General features: G+C 40.4%; 1 protein-coding gene across 1 annotated transcript in view; it reads right to left on the reverse strand.

The window, feature by feature from the left end:
- LOC138283610 (dynein axonemal heavy chain 11-like) overlaps positions 1-20,627 on the reverse strand; it is a 2,790,563-nt gene that overhangs the window by 1,088,095 nt on the left and 1,681,841 nt on the right. Inside the window, exons 53-54 of the mRNA XM_069221547.1 lie at positions 17,143-17,382; positions 10,822-10,983 (exon numbers count right to left, since the gene is read on the reverse strand). Of these exons, the coding sequence (XP_069077648.1) occupies positions 10,822-10,983; positions 17,143-17,382 (402 nt within the window). The remainder of the gene's footprint in view (positions 1-10,821; positions 10,984-17,142; positions 17,383-20,627) is intronic.

Below are 20,627 nucleotides of genomic sequence, written 5' to 3' on the forward strand. Positions count from 1 at the left end.
GCCCCCCCTTTTCTTTCCTTCTGCGTAATTTCTTCCATGGATTCCTGGGGCCTTTTTGAGCCCAGATAAAAGAGTTTATTTTCTGTTGAAGTGTGACAAGGGATAGAATTACAAATGAAATTCAGCTTAGGCAAAATTATAATTTTAACCAAATTGACTCTTCCAATAATTGTAAGAGGAGGGTGTGCGCATCCTAGCATTAGCTTACTACACTCTGTTACTACTGTCTTGATATTGACTGCCGCTATTTGTTCCAAATCCTGCACAATTGCTATCCAATAAAGTAGGTAAGGCTGTAGATGAGTTAGAGGTATAAACTAAAAGGTCATCAACAAATAGAGCAACTTTCTTCACCCACCCCTTGCTACTAAAGGAAGAGATTCTGGGATTCTGCCTAATCCTTCTAGCAAAAGGTATACAAATCGAGCAACAGGGGGGAAAAGGGGGAAACCCTGTCTAGTACCCCTAGTGATCCTGCAGGAGTCAGTTAGTTTCCCACTTACCAGAACCCTTGCCTCCAGCGCATGATAAATTAATCAACTCACCCGGCAGAACTTAGTGCCCAAGTTATTTCGTTCAAGGACCGTATTTAAATAATTCCAATTGACTCTGTCAAACCCTTCATCGCATCCAGAGCTATAACAGCCAGGGGTTCTTGGTATGTAGTGGCTAAATCAATAGCACCAATCAAATTAAACGTTTGTTCATGCAGGATTCTATTCCAAATAAAGCCTTTTTGGTCCGGGTGTATCAAGTCGCTTGTCACAGCGCTTAACCGATTGGCTAATATTTTAGCAAATAGCTTATAATCGCTATTTAACAAAGATATTGGTCTGTATGATTTGCATCTCGCTGGAGATTTCCCTAGCTTCAAAATAAGAGAGAAAGTGGCCTCATACCAGGAAGCAGGCAATGGGACTCCTTCTTCAAAAAGCTCTGAAAAAAACTGAAAAATGAGCGGAACTATGGAATCGCCCAAAACCTTGTAAAACTAAACAGGGATGCCGTCAGGTCCCGCCACTTTCCCCCTCTTACTCTTTTTTAAAACTGCTCTCATTTCCCCCTCAGTAATAGATCTAGTCAGCGGATTATGCTTACCCTGTGTAAGATGAGGGAGTGTGTCCATATCCAACCAATCCCTAACTGCATCATTCCGTACTTCCCTCTCCTCTGTATAGAGTTGTGAGAAGAACTTTTGAAAGGCCTCTTCTATACCATCAGGGGATGTAAGCATAAGCCCCGACTGATTGTCCAATAACTCATTTACAGTATTCCGTGATTGATCCCGCTTAATCTTCCAAGCTAGAAATCTTTCCATGCTTTCTCCATATTCAAATTGGGCTTGCTTGCTTGCCTCCCACCTTTTTGCAGTCCTCACCTGCAGAATAGATTCCATCTGCTGCCTCAACCGACTTATCTTTTTATTCAAACACTGCTTATCCCTCACCTACACATACTGAGTATTACATAACAGGATTTCCCATTCTATACCATTCAGTTCCTCCCTATAACACTTTTTCTATAACTTACACGGCTTATAATCTTCACCCTCATCACAGCCTTAAATGTATTCCTAACTACAATTGTCAAAGCAGACCCCCGATTAATTCTGAAAAAATCATCAGCCTCTTTCTGAAGGTAACCAATGACTTCCTCCTCCGATAGCGAAGTCCGATCCACAGTCCATCTCGTCCCACCTGCTTCCTGGGGGCAACTAATCCTTAAAATCACTGCCTCAAGGTCTGATATATGAACAGGTGAATTTGTAATGTCCTCTACCAAATCACACACTAAATGGTCAACTAAAAAATTGTCAACCCGAGAGGCATGACCATACTTTTTATTGTGAAACGAAATTCCCTGCTTCCCCCTACCATCTGCCTCAACAAATCACATAACCGAAAATCTTTCATCATCAATTTGAGATTTTGTTGGTACTTTGGAGTACCCATTGACCTAGATTTTACTGACCTGTCTAGTTTATTCTCTAGAGCCACATTAAAGTCTCCAGCCACAATAATCGGATCTAGAAACTCCAAAAGGTGGGAGATGACCATTCTAAGGGGTTCTATGTCAACGCAATTCGGACCATAAAAACCTACTAATGTGAATTTCCTACCACCGAACTGCAGTCTAGCTATAATCCATCTGCCTAATCTATCCATTATCACCTCTGACAGTGTTGTATTTACCTCCTGTTTAACTAGAATTGCAACCCCCTTGGTATGAAAGTTATACTCAATACTAACAAAATCTCGTAACCATTTCTGAGTTTTAAACAGGGTTATGCCTTCCTCCTTAGTTAAATGCATTTCTTGCAGGATTATTATATGAGCTGGGGAGTCACTTAGAAATTGCAAAACTTTTCTGGCCCTCCCCTCAGCCCGCAGGCCATTGATATTCAATTACATTATTTGTATTAGTCTTTTACCATCTCCCTGGTTCCCTTTAGCCTTATCCAGTTACACTTAAACAAACTGAGGTGTATGAGGTTATTTTTCCCTTTTTCCCACATGCTCTCCACTCAGTGCCCCCCTAGTACTTCCTTCTGTGCCCCCATCTGTGCCCAATAACCTACCCTCTCCCCTAGGAGAACCCCCCCATTTAGAGTGCCTGTGAGCCCCCAGCTGTACTTTGACAGTATCCCTCCTAATAATTCATCTGCTGCAGTGGGGTCCCTAATGATATACATTTTATTATTGTGCATTACACAACGGTTCACTGGAAATTTAAGTTGGGCTACCACACCTAGATTTTTAAACTCCTCCAGTCTTTTTCCCAACTTCCGTTGTCTGTTTAATGTTGCCCCAGAAAAATCAGATCTGATCTCAAATGAGAATTATTTTACTCTTAAGGATCTCACGCTCAATGCCTTTGCCAGTATTTTTTTTTCAAAAGATAAGTTTGAAAATTCACCAAGTTCTTTCGTGGATTCTTATTGTTGAGGTTCCTCCAATATGGATCTCTATCAGTCCTCTGAATATCGTTCACAATCTCAACCTCACTTACATCTAGTACAATTACCTTTTTAATAAGAAAGACAACATACTTTTTTAAATCCGCTCCCTCCGCTCCTTCTGGCACATTTGAAATTCTTAAGTTGTTCCTTCTGGAACTGTTTTCCAGCTGTTCTAGTTTCTCCTGCAGATCACGCTCGTTCACTTTTAACAGTTGAATTTCTACTTTATTCCTCCTCAACTCCTTTTTTATAATCTCCACTGATTACTCAAGGGCTTGAGTTCTAAGTGCTAGGAGGCTGAATTTGTTTTCTAGCGATTCACAAGCCAGCCTTATCTCTCCTTGATTTGCTTCTGAGATTGCAAAACCTTTTTTAATATTATCTGTGAGAGACAAGAACATATTTTCCAAAGTACTAGACTCTGGTGGCGTGGCCTGAAGCGTGTTGGGTTCCATATGGTCTAGGGGCCTGGGTGAGTCTTCGGTTTCAAGTGTCTCAAAAAGCGGCTTCTCCAGGACATCTGCACCCCCACTATCCTTGCCTTGATTAACGAGGTGGCTTTTACAAAAGGGTAGGGTGTAAACCCCCCTTCTCATCCTTCAGGCCTTGCAGAGGAGGGAAACCTTCACTCAGCTCCTGCTCGATCTGACTACTAGGAGAAATAGCTACTACTAATGGCAAAGCCTTAAAATAAGCCTGTAGGGATGGGGTAACTTTGAAATTACTTCTAGTTACCATAATACAAGACAGAATGAGTTAGATGAGATACTCAATGCAATGAAAATAAGTTGAAATGATTTTAGCTGGTTAGACAGCACTATAATGAGCTGGGTATGCTAACTAGGTTAAAGTCCAAGAGAGTAGTATACCAGTGTAGTTAACTATATACGTCTGCCTGTAACCTGGATGGTAGGCTTGTCTGCACAACACTTGAATTAACAGACTTGTTTGTATTTCTCATGAACAACTAAACAATACTTAGAGAGCACTGCAAAACTCCCAGACAAATCAATGGTCTAAACCATTCGAACCCACGGTGAAGAATTATATGTTCGTACTTAGTCTCTAAAATGGAAGTAGAAAATCTCCAGTGGGACAAGGCAGGGGGCTGTAACTGAAGACAGTTCCACAAGGCCAGAGGATACCCCTTTAGCGAAGGACTGCTGAAATGGATTTGCTGCCGGGGAGAAGAACGTAGTGAGAAAAAACGCAAAATCAATCAGACCAGCGGTGAACCTTGGGTGAATAGGCAAGCAGGTTGGTCTCAATCGCCTCTGGGTTCTCAGCTTTTAGCCAGGGTTTCCACTTTCGGATTTTGACTATGTGGTCACCTTCAGCATCACTTCCAGGGGTCCGAAACTGGTGGGGCAGAACCTGGAGGATCATAACTCACTCAGGCTGGGTTTAGGTTTGGTTCTAAGGTGAGTGAAGCCATTTTTGTCCTGCAATGTTCACTATCAGGACATGTAAAACTAAATAGTACATGTCCAACATTTCTATCACAAGGCACCCTTCCGTATGGGCTATCTGGGACATAAAGTAGGGGTGTCTTGTATGTAATAGGGGGCTTTGAGGCTTGACAAGGGAATTTTAATGCCAAGTCAACATAGTAGTCAGACCTGGGACATGTTTTAAGGTGCTAATTAGGTGGGTAGAACAATAGGTTATGCAGGCTCACTGGTAGCAGCTACTTTAAAGGCCCTGTGTTTATGGTATACCACTCTACTGAATATGCCAATTGGGTATAAGCCAATGTAACCATGTTTTAGGGGAGTGAGTAAAAGCATGTTAGCACTGGTTAGCAGTAGTAAAGTGCAGAGTACTAAGGCCAACACAAATAAGTTCAGCAAAATGGAGGAGGAGAGGCAAAACATTTTGTGGAGACCACTCAAAGGCTGACAGGTCTAACAGTGACCCTGTTATTTGATGTCTCAGTCAAAATATTTAGGGTGTTATGCAAAAACGCTGTTAAATTACAAGATTTGTCACCACTATGCAATGCAAACAAGCAGATTACAAAGAAGAAGTAACAAGAAAAAGAGATTCACCTTTTATCTTTAATGTTGATGATTTGGAGTTTAACTGGAAGTATAAATTGTAGCAAATCAATCTGTAATTACAATTTATGAGACTGCCAGTTCAGTGCTGTTATGGCTACCTTGAGGGTCTAATTTATCAGCATAAAGTTGTATCATTTATGTTCAATTAAAGTGGTGCTAGTTTGGATAGAGGTAAGGCATTCCCAGGATATTACCCCACATCCAAAAGCTGATTGTTCAAATCATGTAGAATACAACTCCCTGCGCATTTTTCTTCAGTGCCTTCATTACATGCTGAGGAATGATAATTAAAAGGTGAAAGATCAGAATATGATCCTTTGTCTTTTCAATGAAATGGACTTCTGCAAATGGCTTTGTTGTCAATGAATGCCTTTGGCCACTATTCTGGGGATAAACTTCACTCAAATGCATAGCCACATTACAATCTTAGTGCTGTGATTTGCTATTATTTAGCACTGACTAAAAAACCTGCACAGTGCTTTGATCTTTGATAAACCTTTGTAGTTGGTTAGTAGTGACTTTGTTGATGATTTTCAGTTACAGAATGGGGAATAGGACGGGTAGTTACCATTAACAAGGAGTCTTGAAGAATGTGTCATAAGCAAGGGAAATATTTCTTTAAAATGATTGTTAATAAAGATATATTTGTGGTGCCAAAGCAGCTGTAATGTAGGGCAGACTTTAGCTTAGGGTAACCATTTTCTCACAAATCAGTTTGGCTATCTCATCACTGGTAACAAGGCTAAAAGAGAAGTTGTGGTGTGCCGATGGGCGTTGATAAGGTTAGAAACAGGCTTGATATTTTAAAAGCTGAAATGTCAGATGGTGTCTCTTTGTGGCTAAAGGTGTGGTTTTTGACATTTGAATGAAAAGGCTACCTCTGTGTACCACTCTGAAAATTTGTTTCAGCAAGAAAAGGCTGAAAGTTTTTCTTAATGTTAAACATTAATTTCGATGACTACTTAAACTGCTTTTCCATATGACATGGTAAGAGCTCTAAAATCCAGAGGGAAAATAACTGAGTAATTAATATTGTTCTTTAATGACGTAGTTGTGAAGTTTCCGTCGCATAAGATGATCTGCAACTTCAAACATGGTGTCTATATAAAATCTGCAAAATACATGCTTCATCTGAGACAAGATAGACACAGAGGACGTCCCCTGTAGAACTCCACAAGTAGCGTTTTTAATTCTGGTAGTACCCATAACGGGATTTTGTGTTGTTTGTTGACTGTTAGGGATTTCGAAATCAAAGAATTGAGAGAAAGTGATACAATTGTGATTCATCTGGGACAATGAACTTTAACTAGTTCTTTGGTGTATAACCCAAAATCCATGGTCCTAATTTCTTTCTTTGAGCTTTGAAATATTCTTTTCTGATGTAGTTTACCAGGGCTAGTTTCATTACTTTTTTGTTAATCTCTATGTAAAGTGTGTCTCTTAATTTCCCTTTCTACTTGTTATAACTTCATATGAGAAAAAATTCTCTGTAATTCTTCTTTTTCATCTATTGTCTCTCCTGTGCTGTTTCTCTGTTCCCTTACTATTTCCCCATGACATTTACAGGCAGTTCAGCATGCTGCACTTTTACCCTAGCCCTCTTTAATAACCCCAAATATTTATTTTAGTCCTTTCTGCATTTCTGTTTACCACTGAGTTACCCTCAAATACTTCTTTCCTTATTCCCAAATGCAGCAGCAATTCGCCACACATTTCCATGCCCTCTTCTTCCTGTCCCACCTTAGACACACTGTGTTACCTTTCAAGCTTAACTCTCTCCAGTGGTTATTTTCAGTGTTTACTCTGCTTCTAATGCCTGCCTTTCCACTGTGTATCTTCCCAATGTCTCTGCTTCATCTGTGGTACAGTCAGTGCACTTCAATCAATCAATCAGGATATATAAAGCACGCCAGCTCACCTGTGACGGTATCAAGTCTTCATGCATTGAAATAAGTATTTTTGTATCTTTTTTTTATACTATCAGCCAACCCATTTTTGTAGAGCTCGGCTTATCAACCTGAGGGGTCTCCAGGTGCTGGGGTGTGACACTGCAGTACTGGCAGCCTCTCATCGAAGAGCGAGGTCATGATCTTCTTCCTAAAATCGGGAAGGGAGTGAGTAGTTCTTAGGTGGAGGAGGAGGTTGTTCCATGCTTTGACGGCAAGATACGAGAAGGAGCGGCATCCGCAGTGGCTCCAATGGATGTGTGGGACATGAGCGAGTGCAAAGGAGGTCAATCGGATATTTCTGGCTGGTTGGTGGAAAGTCAGCCAGTGGTTAATGTGTTTGGGTCCGATGTTGTGGAAGGCTTTAAAGGCAATGGTCAGGACCTTGAATTGACATCTCTTGTGTACTGTTAGCCACTGTAGAGTTCTGAGGTGCAAGTGATGCTGAATAAATCTAGCCAGGAAGTTCTGTATCGTTTGCAGGCGGTTGAGGAGTTTGGTGGTGGTTCCGATGTGAAGTAGAACCATAGTCTAGCCTGCTGGTGATTAGGGCTTGGGTTACCGTTCTTCAGGTGTTGACTGGGATCCATCTGAAAATCTTGCATAGCATGCAGAGGAGAAGGAAACAGGAGGTGGCAACTGTGTTAATCTGTTGCCTAAAGGTGAGTTTGCTGTCAATAATAAGGCCAAGGTTGCCAGGCGCGGTCTTTTGGGGTAGGAGGTTGTCCTATCGCCCTGGGCCACCAGGTTCTCTGGGTGTCATGGTCTTTGGAGAGTGACAGAATGAGTTGTGTGTCATCTGCATTAGAGATGATTTTGAGTCTGTGGCTTCAGACGATGTCTGCTAGAGTCATCATGTAGGTGTTAAAGAGGGTGGGGCTGAGCGAGGATCCCTCTGGTACGCCTAAGGTTATGTTCTTGTTTTCTAAGGTGAAAAGAGGTAAGATAATTATTTGGGTGTGTCCTGTGAGGAGAGTATGTTGTGGGCGTTTTGCATCTTGGGACGGTTCTGGTATGCTTGTTATGACGAAGTGTATGATGTGGTGGCCGGTCTATGTTAGCTCCATCATGTGGGAGAATTTTTTCCTATTGCTGGCAGTGATAATGGTGTCCAGGGTGTATCCGGCATTGTGAGTGGGGCTGGTGACCAGTTGAGTCTGATGTTTTTTAGGTTGTTCAAGAGGATGGTAGAACTGCAGTCGCTGAGATTGTTGAGATGGAAATTGAGGTCTCTGAGGACGACTTAGTGTTTGGGGTCAATGGCCAGGGGGAGATGAACTCTGTGATTGTTTTGCAGAAGGCATGGTGAGAGCCCGGGGTCTGTACACGAAGTTTCCTCTGATAGTGGTTTTGGCATCGGTTCAGATTTGGAAGTTAATGTGTTCCATGATGGGGCTCAACACGTCTTCTGTGGTGCTGCAGCGGAGGCTCTCCTTGTGGATGATGGTGATGCCTCATCCGTGTTTGTTGTATTGGTCTTTATGGATGAGTTTGTAGCCTTCGGGGATTGCACAGGTGAGGTCGGGTACTGCAGCATGCATGAGCCAGGTTTCTGTGATGAACATCAGGCCTGTTTGGAGAGTGGTTATCGTATCCCAGACTTTGGTGGTGGGTTTGCAGAGTGATCTTGCATTGAGTAGGAGGCAGAGCAGTTCTTTTTTGCGACAGGTGGTTGGTGTCGAGCTTTTGGTGTTGCAGGTGAGTCGGCATTGGTAACAGGAGAAATGTCCTACTGTGGTCTGGGAGACATGCTGCACCACTTTATGGGGGCCAATTCCTGTAGTTTGGTAGCAGAGTATTGGCGGGTGGTTGAGGAGCCAGGGTTTCTGCCACTGGGTGCTGTCCAGGTGCAGACAGGCGCAGGCGGGTGCAGACTGGCTTGCCTTGCCTTTGCTGCGCCTTTGGCATGCCAGCGACGCACCCACTGTGTGCTGCTACGCTGCAGCCTCCATTGAGTAAGTCTTGGGGAGAGAGGGGTGCCGGGTGGCAGTGGGTGGTCTGGAGTAGTAGAGTGGGAAAAGAAATGGCAGGAAAAACAACAGGGCACACAGGCACGTAGAAGGGCTAAAGCAAACAACTAAAAGGCCCAAAACTAAGTCAAAACTATGTCAACTAAGGGAAAACGGTACAATGTCTTTGTCTTCTTATATGTGAAAAGTGAACTTGTTTCAGATTGTTTTGGCAATATCATATCATAATAGAACTGTTACTGAGGCCACGCTGAAAGGAGCTGGCTTTCTTCCGGCAAATTATGATATCATTCCATTGTCCTTGATAAAAGAATTGAGACAAGTTTCTGCCCCTTTCTCCATAATGTCTATAGAATTTTCCTACACTGTACTTCTCTCTCTTCCCTTTCTTTCCCATTCACATTCATATAAGTGAGACTTAAAAATGTGCCAGGAAAGGCCATCCATTGTGTATTTAGGCTTTTGATTAATTAACAGTTTCTGTTTGGTGACAAGTATCTTCAGGGAACACAAATGAGCAATAACCAGAAATCTTATTTCTAGAACTAGTGATACACTATTACACTCAAAATGTGATAATGTCAGGGAGCAGCTTTTGTCAAAACTGAAATTCTTACTCAATTTTACATTCATTAGGGTCAGGAACAAATACACAGAAAATATAGTGAACTGTTAAGCAAAATGATACTCCTAGTATGGAACCCATCTAAGAAACATACTAATGCAAACAATGTTTCTACCTTTGACAAGTAGGTGAATTTGGTAACGGCCCTAGAGAATTCATAGGTGCACCTCATACTATTTTACCATCAAGGATGCAAATGTTAGTAGCTACTGCCCATTCACAATTTTACTACAGAGCATTATCATTTGGTGACTGATGTTCCCGCACATTATGAGCGCACACCTGCTCGCATGCTTGTTATGTTGGAACAGTTACTTAACAAGAGATAATGCCCATATTATAGGGCAATTATGCATACATATATGGAAGGCCTAGGTAATGATGATAGACAGCCAAGATGTTAATCACAAAATATAATGGGGCTCCTAACATCTTTAGCAAAAATGACAATTATTTCTAGTGCTAAAATGAGGGGCATACTAATGATTAGAACAGAAAATAACATTTTCACCAAACCATTATACTTCTAAAATTGACCTTGAAGGGATACAAAGAATATTTTTTGTACATTGTGCCTCCATGAAAATGGTTGTTGGTAACCTGAATGAAAGTCTCATTCAGTATACTGAGGTGAATGATTGTTTGAGCCAGAGGATGCCGTAAGGCCTATTTGGAATACATAAATGTATGGATCATTGATTGAAATATTTTTTTTAAACTGGCAAGGATTGACCTTGGCTACACTCCTTTTTAAAGTGAAAATTTGGTCTCCTCTGGGTAAATATTTGAACAGTGATAGATCTTCGTAAAAGAGCCACCTTTGTAGCAAGTGGAAATGTGGATAGCTAAGGATAATATCTGTTACAGGATTCCAATTCCACCAGTCCAAATACTTGTGATAATGTCATACTTAATTTTCGGAAAATGCTCATTCATTTTATGTCATACTTTCCATTCCATAAACACTGGACATAATTGTTTCACGCCCTTATAGAGGAAATAAAGATTCACAACCACAGAGGAAGACACTATATCATATTAATGATTCCTCTTTTTACAGGCCACGTAATGGCATCGGTTTCATACACTTTTTGTATTGCTTTAGCATTGAGTTTATGCACAGAATAGGTCCAGCAAGTAAAGAAGAGAGAAAATGAAAAAGAGGGACAGTGCGATAAAGTGTCTGAAAGGAGTGAAAGATGGTTTGTGTGTGTAACATTTTGGGTGCTATATGACTATCACATATGATATCAGACTGTACCTCAAAGAATCTCTTGGCAGTGTCAATAAGCACTTTGTTAAAATGTTCAATGTCTTTTTCATCCATAAGCTTGTCCGCATACACACGGGATGATTCATGAAGCCATAAATAGACCAGATCAATAGGCAGTTGGACACACTCCAGTGAAGCAAAAAGCAATCCCTGCAAAACATTTTGTTGGGGTTTTACTAATGGCCACACATATTAACAATTGTAGAATATTTAGCAAAACTCAATATTACAACAGCAAAAGGATGTATATCTAAGTAAGTAAAAAACCATATCTTATTATTCAGTAAGTCATCCCAAGCAAGTGCTACACAGTTTCTTAGTTATATTTTTTTTGCATGTTTGAATTAGCATGGCATTTTCCTTTGTAATGAAACATATGGTTCTTTAGAAAATTTGTCAAAAAAGTTTCCCAGTGTAACAAAATGCAGGAAATTGTTTGTGGGAGCATTTAGAAATCTACCTTGTATCACTCATAATACTTCTCTCACTCTATTGTTTTTGGACTCTAAAGAAGGGTCTTTCTTAGGTCAAGTAATTGTAATTACAGTGCACTTTAAAAATGTATCCAAATCAAATCAGTGCAAAATATTGTAGAATTCAACATAAGAAGTGTATTATATATGGAAATATGTATATGTGTATGGGGTATTTGTATAGTGCAAGCATAGACGAAAGGTAGCAAAGCACACTAACTTTTTTAATATGCGCTGTCGGTGCAATTCACAAAGCTAAATGTACATGTTTATATTTACTCACATACATATTGACACCTATATTTAGGTGTGATGAAAATAGCTGATACCTCCAAACAGACTAGATGGCACTCGAAGTAGTCCAGTGTCTCAAAGGTTATTTCACCATTTAAAGTCAACAGCTTAACAAACATAGGCCCATATTCATACATTTTTTAGCACCGCATTTGTGCCGCTTTTTGACTCAAAAGCAGCGCAAACTTACAAAATACAATTGTATTTTTTAAGTTTGCACCACCTTTGCACCAAAAAGCGATGCAAATGTGGTACTAAAAAAGTATAAATATGGGCCATAGATCATACGTTTCGACAGAAAGCTTTGATCATAACCATGTTTGCTCCTGGGACATCATTTTTATTATCAGTAGTGACAAACAGTGAAGCTATACAACTGCAACTGAATCATAGACACAAAAACAATACTGCCTTGGTGTTGCTGAGAACACTCAATAACATTCATAAGATCAATTTTCTGAGAATTCTTTACACGCTAATCTTCTCAAATACCTTGTCATCATTTCCCGGTTGTTAACCATGTAATTTGCCTATTATCTGTAAATGTGTAGACAGTAATATAAAGCAGAATGGACTTTACAATCACCTTGTTTGTATTATCTGAGTCTCCCAACTTAATCATACAACAAAGAAAGAGTATTTTTGCATTATGTAGAATTGTCACTGGCGTTATTAGTATTAGTATTATTAGTATTATCTAATACAGTACAATTCATGTTAATGCTGTCAACTTCAGTCATTACTCACTGATTTTTGTAGGATTTGTCTGCCAGTATAAACGTGATAGTCTCACAAAATGGACTTCACAGTCATTATACTTATATATGCAGAATGTCCTACAATGAAATAATTTGTTTCACTGGTAACTATATTGGTCTTGAGAGCAACAATGCTATAAATGTTCATCTTTGATCCCTATATCAAGCTCAATCGAGAATACTTTAGTTGCACAGAACAATGTCCATTGACCCAGCAATCACATGTATTCAGTATATGTGGGCATGAACCTGTTGCTCATTAATTGAAATACTGTCCATATGACCCCTCTGGCTATTTTGCCAAAAGGCAAAATTGAATTATACATCACCATAATATACATGTAGCCTCGTGAAATGCCATCCTTCATTCAATTGTGCCCACCACATAATCGGAAAATGTTTTTTTTTAAAAAGATTTCATATTATGAGAAAGGAGTCAAATCATATACTGTAATCAATCACCCAAATATGATGCAAGCTCTTCACTACTATTTAAGCCTGTTGATTTATATATATTCCTTGAGATTGAGCATTGGATGATACCTACTATGTATCTGTTTACTAAGTGGCACAAAGATATCAGTAAACAATCAGGTAGATCTATAATCTCTGCAAGTGATAGCTTATTTGAACAAGCCTCCACACATAGATTAATTTGCATTGCTGCCTGTCCAAACACTTCCACACTACATCATGGACACAAAAGATTTCCTTTGCAAAATGTTATTTATATACTGGTGGAGCTAGCATTATTGTTTATCACTTAGAATTTTCCATCATTATACACATCTACATGACATAAGAATAGATTATGGGCTCTGAACACTTAGGGCCTCATTTCAAGGCTGGTGGTCTTCTGACCTCAACCTCGCTCTGGTGGTCAGGACTGCCGCTGCTCTGGCGATCCGACTGCCACATAAAGACCCTGGCGATTAGACTGCCAGGGTTCTGCCAGCACTGCCAGGATCCATGATCCCGACAGCGTGACAAGGCGGAGATAATAATCTGGCAGAGCAGCGCTGCATGCAGTGCTGCCCTGCAGATTATGATCTTGTTCTCCGCCAGTCTTTTCATGCTGGTTTCACTGCCATGAAAAGGCTAGTGGAGAACAGGTGCAGGGGGCCACAGGGGGGACTTGGCATGGGCAGAGCAGGGGTACCCCTCCCCTGCACCCTTGTAATGTTCACTGAACTTTGTGAGGGTGCTGGTGTACCCTTTGGGCTACAGCATTGCCACCGGCTCAATTACGAGCCAGAGACAATACTGTGGCCTGTGTCCTGCTAGGCTGGCATGTGGTGACTGAGGTTTCCCCCGCTGACCTAGCGAGAAACTCCTAATATGTCTGGTGGGTTGGTCGCCACGAAGGTGGTGGACACCCTATCAGGAGTTTGGTGGAAGGGCTTTGCCATCCGTCAAACTCATAATGAGGCCCTTATTCAAGACATGCAAAATACAAAGTTTCAAACATGTCAACATCATTTGGCAATTCTAAATTGTTATCTCAAAGAAAACGTTTTTCTCTGGTATGAGAATGTTTATACAACCTCAGGAAACAGGAATGGGCCCCTGCTTTACCCCCATCTACACAATCATGTTCATGTACTTGTGAATAGAGAAGGTGGTCAGGAGTGATATAATCTGGAAAGGAACAGAGAAGTAAGCTACCAATGCCATAGAAAGACTTTATCACAAAAACATGAACTTTCATCTAATGAGTACTGTGAGCAAAAGAGAGATAATATATTTAGAAGTAGTATTAATGGCAATGGATAATGCATTGCAGTAGAGCATATTCAGGAAAGAGCCTGCTGGTTATAGTGCCCTGCACCTCACCTCCTTAAAGAACAGCATACTGTATAGAGAATAGTTGGGGGTAGCAACAGTGTACTGGTACTAAGAAGGTTTTAAATGCACTATAAAATAAGCCTGATAGCTTCAGATTAAAATAAATACTCAATTTGTTCAGTGTACACCGCAGGCAAGAAAGCACAATGAGGATTCATGGTGATCGTAATGTTCATTCAGCTTTATGTTATTTTGTACACACTTACACCAAATTGATAAATCACATGGTAGCAACTGGAGACTGGAAACAATGTATTGGACAACGTTAACATGTAAAGAATTCTCAGAGAGCTGATCTTATGAGTATTATTGAAAGTTCCTAGCAACATCAAGAGAGCACTGTTTTTACGTCTATGATTCAGTTGGATTTGTCATTCATTTAATAGGAATGATGTTCAGGAGAAACAAACATGGTAGTGATCCTTTTGAAACATGTGTACCATGTACTCCTTATAATAAATAGTTTCCCAGGCTAATTCCTTGTTTTTTTCTAGTTGATTTATACGAAGATGAAGAGAACAGAAAACACTTGTCTTCTTTATTGTGTTGATATTTGTTTTTGATGTTTTATGGAGGGAAATCACTGGTATCCTTCTGCAAACTAGGAAGGAGACTCGAAAACATGTTTTAGTATTATACAAGCATTCCATCCTGAAGGAATCCCGAAAAAGCAGTCCAGAAAAATAGCATTGTAATGTTGACAAGGAACAGGCAGACAAGAGAAACCATCAATGTCCCACATAGCATGCAATCTAATCTGTTTATTCACTAAGCACATTTCCATTACCTCAACCTAAACTAAAGCCGTATTTCCTAGCACCCTATTGCATAAGGCAGGGTATTTATCGTAATACAGCTAGGCTGTCTTTACCCCTAATGAAAATGCATTATGTGTTTCTTGCATTTCTGATCAAACCTGGCACATGCACACATAAGTCAATTGGACCTTCCTTCCACTAGTTGCCTATTTTTTTGCTTAAAGAACGTGGCATTCTTGATTTCAAAACCAAAGGGCAAAAGCACAAGAATCTCATTAACACGATAGAAAGTAGTTGTTGACTTGAGAATGGGGATGTGAGGACTTTTAAAGACATTACACATGTCCCTTTCAGCAAGAAGAAACCATGGACCCCAACAAACCACCAAGGGGTCCCGGTCACTTCCTTGACAGCAGAAGCTAAGCTCTTCCAGTATTTAACTTCCCTGATTCCCAGCCTCACACGTAGATAATTCAGCTTTTGCTTCAAGTATACTTCCAGCTCAGAAACTTTCACATGACACTGTCTGCATTCTTGCCCGTTCTCCCCAGCGTGCTGCCTCCCACTCTTCTGGCATTGTGGGGGTCATTCTGACCCTGGCGGTCCATGACCGCCATGGCGGAGGGCGGCGGAAGCACCGCCAACAGGCTGTCGGTGCAGAAAAGGGGAGCCGGCGGTTTCCCGCTGGTTTCCCGCTGGCCCAGGGTATCCGTCATGGCGGCGCTGCTTGCAGCACCGCCATGGGGATTCCGACCGCCTTCGCGCCAGCCTGTTTCTGGCGGTGTCCACCGCCAGAACCAGGATGGTGGGAACGGGTGCTGTGGGGCCCCTGGGGGCCCCTGCACTGCCCATGAAACTGGCATGGGCAGTGCAGGAGCCCCCTAACAGGGCCCCACAAAGATTTTCACTGTCTGCTTTGCAGACAGTGAAAATCGCGACTGGTGCCACTGCACCCGTCGCACCCCTGCAACTCCGCCGGCTCCATTCCGAGCCGGCTTCATTGTTGAAGGGGCTTTCCCGCTGGGCCGGCCGGCGGTCTTCTAGCGGTCGCCCGCCGGCCCAGCGGGAAAGCCAGAATGCCCGCCGCGGTCTTTTGACCGCAGAGCAGTCTTTCGACCGCAGAGCAGTCTTTCGGCGGGAACCGCTTGGCGGGCGGCGACCGCCGACCGCCGCGGTCAGAATGACCGCCTGTGTCTCTTCAGTGCTGACCTTGGTCCTGATCTCTAGCAATAGACTCTGTGACAGAGATTTGCAGGAGTGCTGGGCCTACCTCTACGTGCACATTGTCCAGCAGCTGTCTTTATGGTGTGGCCGTGGCCTCCGCCCACAAACAAAATCATGGTAGACTTATGAGATTCACATTCCGGCACTCTGTTCTACTTTTTAAATGTATTTATTTGTCTTATGATCATTGTTACCGTCATCCAAAAAAAAAGGAAAATAATATTCACATCTTCACAAAGTTCTCTGCATTAATGTTGTTTAAGATTCTAGCATGAAGGATATATGTTAAGCAAAAGCCTCTGGTTCCTTGTCAATCGCTTGTCATTAACAGTCACACTTTGCCAATCCATCTGTATAGCCCGCCAGAAACATAGATTGTTTCCATAAGATGCAACTACTGAAAATGGCATATCTCATTAACCTAAAGATGAAACTTGCTCATCAAATGAAAGAAAACCACACTCTTTGAATAACCATCATAAAGATGTTCTTCGCCGATTTATATTTGATATAGGAAATCATTTTCCAAGCCTTCATTTCCCACTATATCTATTTCCTCTGATTTGCACAGGCCCCTCGCGTGTTTTCCCTGCTCCAAAATAATGAAATTGCGGCTTCTGAAAATTACCAGGCAGCAGTGAGATGAATCTCTTTCACAAGCATATGAAAAGGCACAGTGAGCGACTGCCATGCATATTTGAGACCAATGCTTCAGAAAGGCCCATCTCTGGATGCTCGGCACATTGTTCTTCCACTCTACTTTAATGCAGCAGGTGTTACATTTAGGTACTGAGGCTGCGGTTCTTTCAGACATCGGGACCCATTGTACAACCACCATCAAAGCAACGAAAACACACCACCGTCAATTACAGGAAACTCCATATAAATCATGCACACATTTGCTTGTTTCACATTTTGTTGTTGCATTATTGAAAGTTACCCTAAGTATTGACTTACCTGAAATATGTGTGTCAGATCTCTTAAATTAAAAACATAGTGGAATCTTATAGCGGTCGGCAAGAAATTTTGGGTCATTTTCTGGTGCAGACAAATAGCAGCTTGTATTGTTGTCGAGGAAGATTTCACCACACTAAAGCTGAAACCTCCGTACTGGAGATGTGCATTTAGGATTTTGCTGTAGATTGTGGTTAGAGAATCCATTCCAGGAAAATGTACTGCAAACACCGAGAAATGTCTCTGCACATGAAAAGGCGGAAAAGGAAACTGTAAGTTCTCCAAATACACTGAGGTCTACATTACACGTGCGCTCCTCACACCGATTTAGGCGGAAGCGGCCCTTTCCCCCAATTGGTGTCATGGTGGATGTGTTACCTCAGGCCGGGGACATTTCTGCCACGTCAAAACTTTAAGAATGTTTTCCCATAAAGCGAAACACAGTTTGGAAATACCATGCATAAGTTGGTGAGATGACAATAGGTTTAGCATATTTTACCACATTCCATAATGGCTCTATTGCAGACATTGAGATGTTTAGTTATATTGTATTACATGCTTCAGTGCTTTTGTTGTACCAACAGCATTGGTTTAAAAATCATTTATTCATCGGAGTGATGTCATATCCACGAATCGCTTTACATAACTCACAGAATTAGGGATTTCAACTAAACGAAGGAATCCACATTTTTAATTGAAGATAATAAAGTAGATGATTAGTATGTCAATAATGGTCCAACGATGCCACCTAAACGTCTGGTAACACTTAAAACTGCTTAGTGTTTAGGCTTCTGGGTTATTATGTTACGAGTCTAATATATATATATATATATATATATATATATATATATATATATATATATATATATATAAAAACCAATTATACACAGTTTTCCATTGTTCATTCTCTTTATATATCACGTCCCCTACGGGTTATTATGCCGTTTCTGTTTTAGATATGATACTTCTTATGAAAAACACAAGTGCAGCCCTATCTACTAAGAACCTGGGCCATTCAGTAATTTTTACAAACAATGGTTCTTAACAAGCAATATATGTATAGTAAATGAAAAATAGCACAATCGCATTAGTGATATACTATAGGCCGACTAAAAAGGAGTGACTATTTTGATTAAGATTAGGTTCAGTTAAATATAGTAGACGCGTTTGGCCCTCTAAGGGATGAGGGGTCTCATCAGGACCAACAAATAGTTAGGGCACCTGTAACCACAGGTTAAAAGGGGTTAAAAGTATACCTCATCAATTATGGAAAACTAGTCCACGTGAACAGAGCTGTGAAAGACATACCCAAGTGATGGAAAAGGACCAACACCCATGTGAAATCACCACTTGGAGTGTAATCAAATACATACTCACAAGGGGCCTTGACATTGCACGTATTACAAAACAATAGATTACTGATTACGAAGACCAAGTTACAGAATACGAAACACAAGGGAATGTAGGTGAGAGGGCGGCTTATCCACAAATAATGTCTCCATGATAGGTCCCCAGTAAGGTGAAAATCGCCTGAGAAAGGGACTATTCAGTTGCTGTGCAGCCAATAAAAAGTAATGATAATGACTGAACATGGAGAGGGAATGAGAAGTAATTAAAAGTCAAATAGATAAAAGCGGTTTACAGCTAATTAAATTAGATATCCAGCATATAATATTCCTGATTTAAGCAGCTACGTAAGTACCAAATATAACTAGGATCTAGGTCGAAGGCAAAATATAATCAAAACTTGGTTCTACCAATGGAATATTCAATATATAAGAATAATTGTCGGGGCTTACCTATGGATGAGAGCAGCTCTAATTAAAGAATGAGCCTCGAAACAGACTGTCGACTGTATTTAATTGAACCCAATACTGTAACCCTTTGAAATAAATTGAGTTATATCTGTATACATATATATATATATTTAATTAATGATATGTATTATGTATTTATTATACTTATGTGTTATATATGATGCACTGTCGTCCAAATTGTCGGAAGCAATTCATATAAAGAATTGTAGAGTCAAAACCTTAGGTTCTTGCATGTGTTAAGATGGCCGCTGTAGTAGATCACATTAGAATGCTATGAAAATAAATGATGGAGTTTAACTTGTATATATATGGTGCCGGCTTGTTGGCCGGATTTGTCCAGTAGAAGGCGTTCTGCCGAAACGCGTTGACATTTCTCTTCAGGACTCTGTGAAACCTTTCTAAGCAATAAATTTGATGAAATGAACACGGCTTTGTCGAACACAACTTTGTTCCAATGGTTCGGATTTAATTAACGGGATTGGTGCAGCCGTCAGATGGTTATCGTTCCATCTGTTCAAGATTAATATATATATATATATGTATATATATATATATATATATATATATATATATATATATAAAGCATTGCTTAATTTAGGTCACTTTGATTTCTGGATTACTTTTTTGTGGGTTCCGCTTTGCTTTGGACGCCATTTTTCCTCACTTTAATGTTTTGAAGCTTTCATGTTTTGTCATATAAATATAATCCTTACTGACTTGTCAAAGGAGTTGTGCCTTCTTAATCAAAAGTGTGGTTTCCTTTCAGTCATCCTATAGTATATCACTAATGCAATTGTGCTATTTCCATTGAGTATACACATATTGTTTGATAAGGACTATTGTTTTAAAAAAATACTTTTGATTATGAATCATAAGTAGTATAGTAATTTTAAGTGGTAGTCTCACAGGTCTCATTAGAGTCAGCCCCATGGGTCAGAGACACTAAGATAAGGAGTAAAAAGTAAGGAACTTCTGCCTCCAGGTTACAGAGTATTTCTGTGTTACGTTAAAGATCTAAGCAATTTAAAACTTTTCAAAAACCTTCATATTTGGTAGAGAGAATGTATTAGAATGAGCTCCTTAGTATTCCATGGAACAGAAATTTCATTCTCTGGGCTGGGACCTGAATGTGGTCAGCACACAGTTCTGATCTGACCGTGCCAACAAATTTTAAGGTATAAATAATTTTTAATAATGAAAATGTTGGTAACAGGGATACAAAACTCTTAAATGTGGACTGCAGAAGGAAATGTGGGACACATTAATACAAGGCTTGAGAAACCCTGGTGTAGAGAAAGAAATAGCTATCAAGAAACAACTAAAAAGCCTACAGTACCTTTTTTACATAGGTATGTTTATACACTCGCTATGTACCGAATTTGACCTTACAGTTATTAAGTTTCTCTTCATATGTTCCAGAATAGAGTGACTCAAAAAGAACCACAGCTAGTCTGTATATCGCAGACTATTGTTTTAAAAAAATACTTCTGATTATGAATCATAAGTAGTATAGTAATTTTAAGTGGTAATCTCACAGGTCTCATTAGAGTCAGCCCCATGGGTCAGAGACACTAAGATAAGGAGTAAAACGTAAGGAACTTCTGCCTCCAGGTTACAGAGTATTTCTGTGTTACGTTAAAGATCTAAGCAATTTAAAACTTTTCAAAAACC

This window comes from Pleurodeles waltl, chromosome 3_1 (assembly GCF_031143425.1).
Source record: "Pleurodeles waltl isolate 20211129_DDA chromosome 3_1, aPleWal1.hap1.20221129, whole genome shotgun sequence".
Classification (NCBI taxonomy): Eukaryota; Metazoa; Chordata; class Amphibia; order Caudata; family Salamandridae; genus Pleurodeles; species Pleurodeles waltl.